Source organism: Pseudorca crassidens, chromosome 1 (genome assembly GCF_039906515.1).
Source record: "Pseudorca crassidens isolate mPseCra1 chromosome 1, mPseCra1.hap1, whole genome shotgun sequence".
Classification (NCBI taxonomy): Eukaryota; Metazoa; Chordata; class Mammalia; order Artiodactyla; family Delphinidae; genus Pseudorca; species Pseudorca crassidens.
In genome coordinates, this window is record NC_090296.1 from 150,434,089 (window position 1) to 150,446,266 (window position 12,178).

General features: G+C 48.4%; 1 protein-coding gene across 2 annotated transcripts in view; it reads left to right on the forward strand.

Annotated features, from left to right (window-relative positions):
- The window catches only part of RASGRF1 (Ras protein specific guanine nucleotide releasing factor 1), a 104,430-nt gene extending 97,141 nt beyond the window's left edge, over positions 1 to 7,289 (forward strand). The window contains exons 25-27 of one of the 2 annotated variants that reach the window (XM_067698781.1): positions 1,277 to 1,394; positions 3,235 to 3,303; positions 5,962 to 7,289. In XM_067698781.1, coding sequence (XP_067554882.1) covers positions 1,277 to 1,394; positions 3,235 to 3,303; positions 5,962 to 6,054 — 280 coding nt within the window. In that variant the 3' untranslated portion in view covers positions 6,055 to 7,289. The remainder of the gene's footprint in view (positions 1 to 1,276; positions 1,395 to 3,234; positions 3,304 to 5,961) is intronic. The other variant, XM_067698787.1, reaches the window with a different exon arrangement.
- The last annotated feature ends 4,889 nt before the right edge of the window (positions 7,290 to 12,178 follow it).

The following is a 12,178-nucleotide window of genomic DNA, read 5'->3' on the forward strand; positions in this document are numbered from 1 at the left end:
CAAAAAGAAAAAAAGAGGAAAACGGCACGTGTTAGAAAGTGTCAAAGCTATGCTGTCACCAAATGAGCTCTCTCCTTGAGCAGTGGGGGGGGGGGGAGTGAAAATCTAATGTTTCTTATCATATGAATCAATTTATTTAAACAGTGTCTGGGCATCACCTAAAATCAACTCTAAAATCACTTAAACTTTTCTTAGCTAACATCAGTTCTCTGGTACGAGGGGAACCTGAGGACCAGAGAGGGAAAGAACTGGCCTAGGGTCACACAGCAAGCAGGCAAGGGACAGAGGCCAGGTTTCTGTTCTTGCTCTACCATCCTCCCTGCCTCCCCTTCCTCTGGAGTGGCAGGACTGTCACAAGGAGACAAAGGTGAGATGGGCTAGAAAGGCGGGTCCCTGTACCTGTGTGCTGAGCTGAGAGAAGGCTCCGGAACACTGTTTGAGGAGTCCCCTGGGTGAACTATCTGGAGCTCTGCCAGAGGAGAGTGACCACTGGACCCATCACAGAGTCACCCCCTTAACCTAGCACCCCACCCAGAGGCACCAGAACAAGTTGTGCAGGAACAGTAACAGAAGCCCCTGCTTCAGAGCCACAGATCAGAGAGGTCCGGCCCATACTGCTGAGTACCATCCCCACGAAAGCCATCCCCCAGGAGCCACCGGTCCTGGGAGCCATCTCACCCAGCGCCCCCGCCCAGAAGCCGAATCCAGGATGGTGATCTCAGAGGGCAAGGGTTCCCTGAGCTGGCAGCCCAGTGCTTGGGTGGGCAGAGATCCCAGTGGGGAAGAAGTAAAGGGAGAGAAGTCTTGGGGAAAGAAAGAGACAAGGGGCTCGGTGGGGTGGCTGGTGGTGACTGGCAGGAAAGGGCACGGTGCTGTGAAGCCCCCCAGGATGTGATTCTAGGGCAGGATGGGGATGGAGAGTTTCAGGGGAGAGACAGAAAGGAAAGGCGAGCTGGGAGGGGGCTGGCGGCCAAGCCCCAGGGCTCCATCTGGGAGGGAGAGCGGAGAGGTAGAGGAGGGCCTTCTGGCTTGGGGTGGGAGGGGTGATTGATTGAGACGCCCCAGGCCCCAGCAGGCACCATGTCACCCCCACCACCCCGGAGGACTGACCCTCACACCCAGCTGGCAGTCCGAGCCCCAAGAGCTGCTATGACTCTCGGCGAATAGAAATCCCTTTCCCTCCAGCAAAGCGAGAGATGCATGCGGGGTGTTCTGTTCTTGGTAGAGGCTCGAGCTTTTAAGTGAAAAACTTCTGTTAACGCCATTTGCTTCAAAGTTGTGACCCACCCTGTGTCCCTTACCTGGGGATGTACCTCACTGACCTGGCCTTCATCGAAGAGGGGACGCCCAACTACACGGAGGACGGCCTGGTCAACTTCTCCAAGATGAGAATGGTGCGTTCCCCACAGCAGAGCGGGGCAGGGGTGGGGGGAACATCAAAACCCAGACCCAAGCCCCGGGCTCACCCGAGCTGTGCCCGGCAGTGCTGGCCGACTGGACACGGCACACGCACTGGGGAGCCTGAACCCAGCTTCTCCAGTAAGAACAGTCACTTCCTCAAACGAGCAGCTAGCATCTGGCAGGCCCGGAGCCAGCTCTACCTGCATCTCCTCCTTTAACGCCCACAGTCTGAGGGGTGGGTGCTCTTATTATTCTCCACCTTACAGGTGAGCAGGCTGAGGCTTGGAGTCATCAATGACCAGCCCAAGGTCACCCCTAAGGAAAAGGCAGAGCCGGGTCTGGGGCCCAAGTCTGTCAGACTCCAAAGCCTGCCCCTTTATTCGCACCCCATCCATTACTGTTCAGATAAGCACTTGCGTTATGTGGCCGCAGCAAAGTCATTTCTGCAGCACCTCCTAAGCAAGTAGGTTTCCAGTTTCCCCAGAGGAGTCTAGACCCTGAGAGGGGAGATGAGGATCCTTCCAGCAGGGAGCCTGCTTTCCAGCCAACCTTCTCGTCTTCTCACTCCAACTAGAGAGCCTCTATTTGTATCGGTTCTGTGTCATGGGGTTCCTCCTGAGATTTTGTTCAATAGGTAAGGTTTCTCTGTCAAAGGCAAGTTGGCAGCACTGACCTGGGAACAGGATGGGGGAGCTCCTTGGTGTGGTCTTGCACGTGGTGGGCACGTAGAAAGAGGCAGAGGCCTTTAGCTGTTGCTGGAATTGAGGGGGGCTGTTTTAGGATGTTGGATAAGCCAGCACCACTGATCAAATGATATGTTTTTCTCTTAATCACATAGTATAATTAACCTATAGATTCTTTTTTTTTTTTTAGCAACAAAAATCACTCATTTATTTTCATTACCCAGAGAAAATGATGGGTAATTTTCTTTTACTGTATTATCTCTGAGTCTTTAAAACAATTCTTTCTTCATCATCTATCATGTGACCCTACTAAATACACTTTTTACCTTTCAGAATATGCATCTTTTTTATTGAAGTATAGTTCCTTTACAATATTGTGATAGTTTCAGGTATATGACATAGTAATGCAGTATTTTTATAGATTATGTGACTGGATAAAGAAGATGTGGTGTATACACACACACACACACACACACACACACACACACGGAGAAAGAGGAATGTTATTCAGCCATAAAAAAGAAGGAAATTCTAAGAGGTACAAACTATTGCTTTGGCCAAAAAGTTCGTTCGGTTACTGAATACGTTGTTCAGTAAAGTTCTTGGTAAAAATGAAAAATGTGTCTTTACTTGAAACCTAACGAACTTTTTCGCCAACCCAATATTATGTATAAAATAAGCTACAAGGTTATGTTGTACAACACGGGGAATATAGCCAATATTTTATAACAGCTATAAGTGGAGTATAACCTTCAAAAATTGTGAATCACTATATTGTGCACCTGGTAACATATAATATTGTACATCAACTATAGTTCAATAAATAAATCAATTGCATGAAATTCTGCCATTTGCAACAACGTGGATGGACCTAGAGGGTATTATACTTAGTGAAATAAGTCAGAGAAGGACAAATACTCTATATCATAACTTGTAACCTGTAGATGTATAGATTCTTACCAAGTGTCAGCCTTTGAGGCAGGTGGCTGGTTTAAAGAAACTCTCGCTGCCTCAGTGGGGTCTCCCAGGAGGTGAATTAAGAGACTGACTGCAGACATGTCTGTGGATGTCCCTTCTGTTGTGTGGCATGGGTTGGGGGAGGGGGTACTAAGAGAAAACTGTCTTCCAAACCCCTCCTTCCTTCCCGCAGATATCCCATATCATCCGAGAGATTCGCCAGTTTCAACAAACTGCGTACAAGATAGAGCACCAGGCAAAGGTAAGCCGGCAGCTTTTTCGGTCACTTCCGCTTTTTCACAAGGGCTCTGGCTGCACTGCCTTCCTCCCTGCCTTTTCCGCTCCACACCCAACCACTTCCTGCCCCGGAGTTCCCTGGGCCCTCTCTTTTAGGAAACCCTTCTTGTCCCCTGTCCCCTGACCCGCCCCGAGTTCCCCCTCCTTTGGACTGCGCTTGTGCTAATCTTTCAGCTCCTGTCTGATTTTTACCTGCCATGGGATGGTTTATAATCATGTCTGACCTCCCCTGAGGCAGGAGAGGCAGTGTTTATCACATCTTTTCGAACTGCTCACCAGTTTCAAAATTCACAGCTAGAAAGGGCACACAGCAAAAAGTCCCCCAGCCTCCAAGTTCCCCTCCCAAAGCCAACCGTATCATCCATTTTTTGTGTGTGTATGCAAACACACCCCAACTTTTTTTTTACTATAATGTATACTGTAGCATACTATACATTGCTCCAGCATCATTCTTTTTTCCCTTAATAACATATCTTGGAGATATTTCCTGTTGAGGCAAAGGCATTCTCCTTCTTCCTTACGGCTGCAGAGAAATTCAGGTATTTATTCGATCCTCTATACTGATGGACATTTAGGTTGTTTCAGTCTTTTGTTGCTATAGGCAAGGTGGGGGAGAAAACACCTTGTACATTCGGGAATCAGAGGGTGCTGTGAGAGTGTGAATCCAGGGGCCTGTACTGGGGTTGGGGGACAGGGCCCATCTGAGAAGCACAGAGACCGCAGACGGCAGCTATGAGTAGCCTCAGACAAGCCTGAACCAGGTGAGACTGTGGGCTTCTAGAAGGATCTGGAGCCGTGTCCTAAGGAGAGTGGGAAGCCCTGAAAGGAGCTTACAGGACTGGATTAATACGCATTTTTTAAAAGGTGGTGGGGCTGTATGGAGAGAGGTTGGCATGTTAGTCTCATTTCACTACTCAAACCCTGTGCCGTTAGCCCCATTTTACAGTTAAAATAACTGGGACTTGCTAATCCAGACTCTGGCTCCAAATCCTATGACTTTTTTACGCTGCCCAGAGATGTACTTGCTTTCCATCCAGCTTCTTAACCTCCTAGTTTGAAGTTCACAAAAGATATCCAGCTCCAGACACACTCCTGAACATACCAGAAAATCAAGCTCTTAGTATTTTTCCCTTCTACTTTCCTTTGTGATAGACTTGCCCTGTTTCCTGCCATGTTCCGAGAACTCACTATCTGTCTTATAGCTGACAGCCACAAAGAGAAGAAAAATCAGTGGGTGAACCAATTGTGCCACTTTTTCCTTGTTTGCTCATTCGCTCAAGTATTTACTGAGCATGTACTGTGTGCCAGGCACTGTATTAGGCCTTGGCCCCTTCTTAAACTAGCCCTCGAGCTCCATATGCAATACAAATACATGTTACTGCCCTTCAGACTCTTTTCCTTAACAGCTTTGCAGTGGTGGGATTTGCTGCCAGTCTCCCGCTAAAGCAAAATTTTTAGGGAAACAGATGCTCATGACGGAGGAAACTAACTAACCAGTCTGCTGATTCCCAGAGTGTTTGGGAGGGTTGAGATTTTGTGCTCTAGAAAGGGCTGTTCACAGGAAGCTGCTAGCTATTTATAAAAGTCTGGTCTATTTCACATGGCTATAAAATCGCCACATCTTTATCAGTGGCTATGAGTTAATCTAGACCGTGGTAGCTGAGATTGTCTTCCTAGAGGTGCTGAGCGAGAGCCACTCATCAGACACAATAATCATTTCATCTGTGACTGGTGATCAGCGTCGCAGGAAGCCGGTTCCGTCCCTCACAGTAGCAGAGGGTCCATTAGCAAAGACGCTCGCAACAAAGACTTGATTTTTCTCAAGCAGCTCAGATGATTCCCAATTACGTGCTAAGAAATATAATGTGTTTTCTTCTTTCTGCTCTGAGTTTCTGTGGAAAAACATGAACCTCCGGCTCCAAACAACTGACAAGTCAATGAGCCTGGGAAGATGCTTTTCGAAGGGCGGGTGGGGTTTGCCTATGAGATCTGGGCTCTGATCTCTCATCGTACACTGAACACACAGGAATCCAGCAAAACACTTGAGAGCAGTGTGAGGTGGGGAGGGAGGAGGAAGGAGAGTGATTGAGTCCACGAGGTGACTGTTCCTGATTTTCCACTCTGAGATTTTGCCCTGGAGTGAGCCTCATGAGACGAAAGCCTCCTTAGACGGCCTCAGTTTCCACTGTCTTCTCTCGGGTGAATCTCTCTCGGTATTACAAAACCTGGTGTTTAACTACGTTTTTCCAACATACAGAAACATTGAAAGAATTGTGAACACCCGTACATCCACTACCTAGATGCTACAATTAACGTTTTAGATATGTAGATAGAGATGTTTTTTTAATATGAGCCCCAAATATTTCACCTAATGTTCAACCAAAGAAACGGTGGTCAAGAGTAATTTTGACTATATGTGATTTTATATTACTGTGAAGACAAAAAAGGCAAAAAATAATACTAAGAAACAACACTGCTTAATGCATCTTTGCCTCATGTGCAAGCCTGACACCCCTCCCCGCCTCCACCCTAGTGCCTGATTCCCGGGAGACACCCGACGTCCACGTAGTATTATGGAGGTCCCATCGCCCTGCCATTCCTTTTTCTCTTTTCCTTTTCTCAGGTAACCCAATATTTACTGGACCAATCTTTTGTAATGGACGAAGAAAGTCTCTACAAGTGTTCTCTCCGAATAGAACCAAAACTCCCCACCTGAAGCTGTACCCAGCCCACCGCCATGGACACATGCTATATGATACTGTACATAGTCGTTTGGTTTCTCTGGGTTTTCTTCTTTAGTATGTGCTTCTCCAAGAATACAAATCCGTTCTTGTTCTTAGATTCCTGTAGAACCAAAATATGAATCTCTGCACCGGTTAGGACTTGGTCCACGCACCCCATCCCTCGTTTCCTGCAGTGCCTGTTTCTTTGAAACAACTGTACTCTTAGTCTGTTCTTCCCAGCCCCTCACTTTCCCCCAAAGGGAAAACAGAATCTGTGCATACACGAATCTTTGGCACCAGTCCTGCTTCTGTCCGTCCCCAGCCCAGGCCCCTGGGTTGAGCTGGCCACACAGCATCCTCTGGCATGTTCCATGTAGCTGTTATAACAGGGTGGGGGGTAGGGGGGAGGCGGGAGGGGGAACCGTACCCTGAAGTCCAGTCATCGACAAATCTTCCCGCTGACGGTGATGCCAATTTCCAAAGCAGCTTTTTCAGCCAAAATCGCAGGTCTCAAAACTCCGTGTCTCTCAGTGACCTGGAGGGAAAGGAGTCCTGTCCGCTGAGAACCACGCCCTGCGACACTGAGGCCACCACCTCGTTCAGGCACTACGTCGCTCCTGGCTCTGAGAATAAAACCAGGTAGCGTGACTAGCAGTCTCGATAACCCTGGACAAGGCCCTGGAACTTCCTGAGGAAAACAGAATCACGACACAAAGTCATGTCGACTTCTGCCGACGGCTGCCCAGCATTCACTGCGAGTCGGGAACACACAAAAATGTCACTTTTCCTCTATGAGCTGCCTAACGGTCACTACAAGCTTACGTTGAGTTGCTCCAAGTCTGTATGCCTTGTGAAAAAAATAGTACCACACTGTAGAATTAGGAAATCAATAACCAAGTGTTTTTATTGCATATACTGTAGTCCTGTCTAAATGCCTTCTAGCAGGAATATAGTACCGTAGTGCTTATTCTGTGAATATTACCATCTATTTTTTACATTGTACAGTATAGAAAACACAGGTTAACTCTGAAGTGGCAGGCATGCTCCACTCTGACAAACAGACAACTTTTGCTGTAAGCAATACCTAGTGGTATGAGAATTCTATTTCAAGTCCTACAATATTTCAACTTACAGCTTGTTTGGAAAAAAAAAAGAAATTTCCATTTTTGTAAAAATATATGTTTCCTGATTACCTCTTGCTAATAAATCTATTCTATCTCAGGGTGAACGGCGGAATTTTGATGGGTTTCATTGATTCACGCAAGGGATATTTGCTGAGCACTTGGTCCTTATCAGGCCCTGGGCTCAGACCAGAGATCTGGAGCGATACGGGAAGAATCCCTGCTTTTGGGGGGTACTCAGAATCTGATGAGGGAGACTGTTGATGTTCTCTATTGCAGCAGGAACAAATACCTCCAAAACTTAATGTGATGGCTGAAAACAATCTTTCACAGTTCTGTGAGTTGACTGGGCCCAGCTGGTGGTTCTTGCTTGGAGTCCCTTGTGAGGTGCCGGTCACAGAGCAGGTGAGGCTGGAGTCATCTGAAGGCTCGACTGGACGGGGTGTCCAAGATGGTGCTCTCCCTTAGCTGGGGGCTGAGCTGGGGCTGTCAACCGGAGCGTCCTCTCCACGTGGCTTGGGCTTCTCACAGTATGGCAGCTGGGTCTGAAGAGCAGCCTTCCTAGAGACTCAGGCAGAAGCTGCAAGGCTTCTTCTGACCTAGGCTCAGAATTCCCAGAACACCACACCCACAGTGTTCTATTGGTCAAGCACGTCACCAAGGCCAGCCTGGTCACAAGGGGAAGAGAATCAAGCACCTCCTCTTGATGGGAAGAGCCACAAAGAATGTGCAGCCACCTTTAAGCTACTAGAGAGACCGTTTGAGCCACGCTGTCACGGGATGGTGCAGGAAGTGCCTTGGGGACACCACGGAGGAAAGGACAGTGGTGGGGGGATTGGAAAAAGCTCTACAGAGGTGTAAAGATGGTGTGGGATAAGTAGGGATGATTTTCCAGAAGAAGGTGGCGGGGAGGACATGCTGGGCAGGGAGACCAGCGAAATCCCAGAAGCATGAAAGAATACACTTGTTTGGGGAAGAGCTAGTATAGGCGTGGCCCCAGGGAAGGCACCCTGGTCCTCCCCAGACCCCTCCTCACAACCACCCATGAAGGGTGGGCCCAGAACACGACCCTCAGTGACGGGCATGAGGCCCGCTGGGAGGCAAGACCCTTTTCCCTGGGAGCTGCAGCCAACAGGCTCCATGACTGCTTGTTTTCTTCAGACACAGAAAAGCAGTTAAGGTTGCTGGGAGGATTCAGTGTGCTGCTACAAGCTGCTACCCTGAGGTGATGAGCACGGGACAAGCACTTGCTAACCATGAGCTATCTGTAGAGCCCTGACTGTTTCAGGTCATCTTAGGCACTGTGGACTTAGCCATGAACAATGCAGTCAAGGTCCCTGCCTTGGGACTTCCCTGGTGGTTAAGACTCTGTGCTCCCAATGCAGGGGGCCCGGGTTCTATCCCTGGTCAGGGAACTAGATCCCACATGCCACAACTAAAAGATCCCACGTACCAGCAACTAAAGATCTGGCGTGGGGCTTCCCTGGTGGCGCAGTGGTTGAGAGTCCGCCTGCCGATGCAGGGGACACAGGTTTGTGCCCTGGTCCGGGAAGATCCCACATGCCACGGAGCGACTGAGCCCTTGAGCCATGGCCGCTGAGCCTGCGCGTCCGGAGCCTGTGCTCTGCAACGGGAGAGGCCACAACGGTGAGAGGCCCGCGTACCGCAAAAAAAAAAAAAAGTTTTGAAACTAGAGAGAGGTACTGCACAATGTTGCACAGTGTTGTGTAGGTATTAAATGTCTCTGAATTCTACACTTTAAAATGGTTAATTCATGGGACTTCCCTGGTGGTCCAGTGGTTAAGACTCCACGCTTCCACCGCAGGGGCCACGGGTTCCATCCCTGGTTGGGGAAGTAAGATCCTGCATTCCACGTGGTGTGGCCAAAAATTAAAAAATAAAAATAAATAAAATAGTTAATTCATGTTATGTGAATTTCACCTCAAAAGAAAAAAAAAAGACAGAAAGAACTGAATGTAACTGTCTGCTCATTAAAAAGTGCTCCAGATATGATCAGAAATTATATCAGTTAACGGGATAACTCTGAATTATATGTTTTAAAATGGTTAGTTGTATACTATATTGATTTCACTTCATTTGAAATAAAAAAAAAAAACAGTAAAAAAAGAAAGGGGGGCAGGGGGTTGTTCAGAGAGAGCTTCTTAGAGGCACTGTCCCAAACTGGGCCTTGAAGGGCTAGAAACCCAAGGTTTCTAGCTGAGCAAAGAGTGGGGGGCCTGGGTGTCTCAGATGAGGGACAGTCCGAGCGATGGCTGAGCAAGTCTGGTGAGGCATCCAGGGAGAGAGGGGACCAGGCAGGTGGCAGGTGGGAGGGGCCTGCCGGGGTCCCTGAGTGGCTGGCCGGGGAGTCACCAGAGGTACCACAGCAGGGCTTGATGGTGAAATCAGACAGACTCCCTCTGGCCCAACCTGACTCTATTTTCATTCAGACAGCCCCTTATCGGCACTGATCACAGCATACGCCATAATGTATGTTCAGTGTGCAATTACTACCCACACTCAGATCAAGTGACTCGTGGCCCAGAGACAGTCCAGGCCCATTTCTTATTGCCGGCAAGGGAAGTCAGGTATGTCCTGCTCACACAGGACAGGGTCCTGGCAAACCGGCTGCTCGCCTTCCAGCTCTGGAGCCTCCCCACGGCCCCAACTGCTGTGCTTTCTCTTTGGTTCCCGCCAAGCCTCGTGTCCACCCACAAACCCGTACACCCATTCTTGCTTCTCTCCAGCCCTCTCACGGCACCCGGAAACCTCATCAGGAGGGGAGTACAGCACCTGCAAACCTCTCTCAGCCAGGATCCAAAGCCCCTCACATATCACCTTTAAAGCCACCAGCGTTTTATCGTCTGACTCAATAAATAACAACAGCGACTGCTACTGCTACCGTTTCTGTCCAACTTGCAGCATGTCAGGCTCTGTGTCTGAGCTCGAGCTCCTGGGTATTTTTACCTCCATTTCACAGAGGGGGGCAAGATACAGGAAACCTGATTTTCAAAATATTTAACCACCAGTATGGCATGAGTACTGACCACTCAGACTAATGGCCAAAAGGGTGCAAACTTGCTGAAAATCAACGAGCTCTGCAGAACACTCTCCAAAATAGTAGAGGATGAAGCATAACAGTGTGTGATGCAGATGATTAATTCAGGAGATCAGGAAGAGGAGGTTTCTGTGGAGGCAAGAGGACAAGGCAGGAGGAGGGGGGTGGAGGTAGGGCTGTGCCCAGAACAGGGAGCTCACCTGTGGACTGGTGAGGAGTGCAGTGGCAGTGGACGCTGCAAACAGAGTAGGGATATATCATAGAAGGTCTTAAGTGAAAACAAAGGAGTGTAGACGGGGAGAATGTGTGAACAACAAGTGACTGAAGGAGGCCCTGGAGGCAGACACGCTCTGGGCTCCAGCCCCTGAGTTCCTGCCTCCCGCAGATGCAAGAGTGAAGCAAACCGAACAGGGATAAGTTTCCCCTGCACAGGAGTACAGGGGCTTACAGAAAAGTCCAGAAACTGGTGCTCCGTCATAGGGCCAGGACGAGGGTGAAAGAAATGAGACATACCCTCTCAGGTGCAACATTTAAGGGAGGGCCAAAAAACTCAGTCATATTTTTATTGCATAATATTTTAATGCAGTATTTTAAAATAACAAAAATTAATGCAAAACCCTATGATGAACAAAATATCACACATGAAGAAACAAAACAATGACAGGATAAAACCCTATACTTGCTCAACATAACCTTACTGGCTTCACCCCAATCCTGGCCATAATGAAACACAGCTTCTGGACTTTTCTGCAAGCCTTCACACTTTCTTGGATGTGAACACAGCATCTTCAGGGCTTAAAACAAAACCAGTGGTGGTTCCCATGTTCCCTGACTTCTTAGGGGACAAACAACGCCTTCTCATGCAGTTGGAGGACATTGTCAGGCTGACTTCTCTGACTCAGGGCAAGGGAAATAATCAAGATAGCTAAACAGGATGTCTCCTCATCAGCAATGGAGCTAGCAAGAGGTCCAACTTCATATTACGATCCAACCGAAGTTGCTCTTTGATGCAGACTCATACACCTCATGCATTCGTTACCTTTCCCACTCTACAAATTCTCTGGTCACTCATCTCTATATCCACTGATTCATCCTTCCACCCATCCCCATCTATCCATCCAATCCATCCATCCATCTGTCAGTGAGGCTTCTTCTGACCCTGCCTCCATTTATTTTTTTTTAATTATTATGATTATGATTATTATTATTTTTTTGCGGTACGCTGGCCTCTCACTGTTGTGGCCTCTCCCGTTGCAGAGCACAGGCTCTGGACACGCAGGCCCAGCAGCCACGGCTCACGGGCCCAGCCGCTCTGCGGCATGTGGGATCCTCCCGGACCGGGGCGCGAACCCGTGTCCCCTGCATCGGCAGGTGGACTCAACCACTGCGCCACCAGGGAAGCCCCCACCCATCCATCCCATTCATCCATCCATCCATCCATCCTTCCTTCTTTCCAACCAAGCATCCATTTAGTCTTTCAACCATAAAGCAATTTTCCCATATATCCATCCATCCCTACTTCCATCCATTCATCCACTTCTGCATCCTTACAGACCGTCATCCACCCAAACCACTTAACCAGACCTCTGCTTACCTACTATGTAAAATCAGCATGTGGGTGTGAAAAGAGCTCCATCACCTACCAGCAGACCTACTTAACTTCTCCAAATCTAATTTCTTTATCAAGAACGTGGCTGTGTGCATTCTCAAAGAACCTTCACAGGGCTGTTATGAGCATTAAAGAACAAAATCCCTGTAAATGGTAGTTATTGTAAATTTTACATTATTACGGCAATTATTATTATTATTACAAGATGCTAGAGGTAGAGGGCAGAAATAAAATAAGTCTGGTGAGGGGCCCAGTTTTCCTGCCGGGATGCTGACTCTGACAAGTGATCTGGGAAACCAGTTAAAGCCGTAGGTAATAGCTGGGGAGGG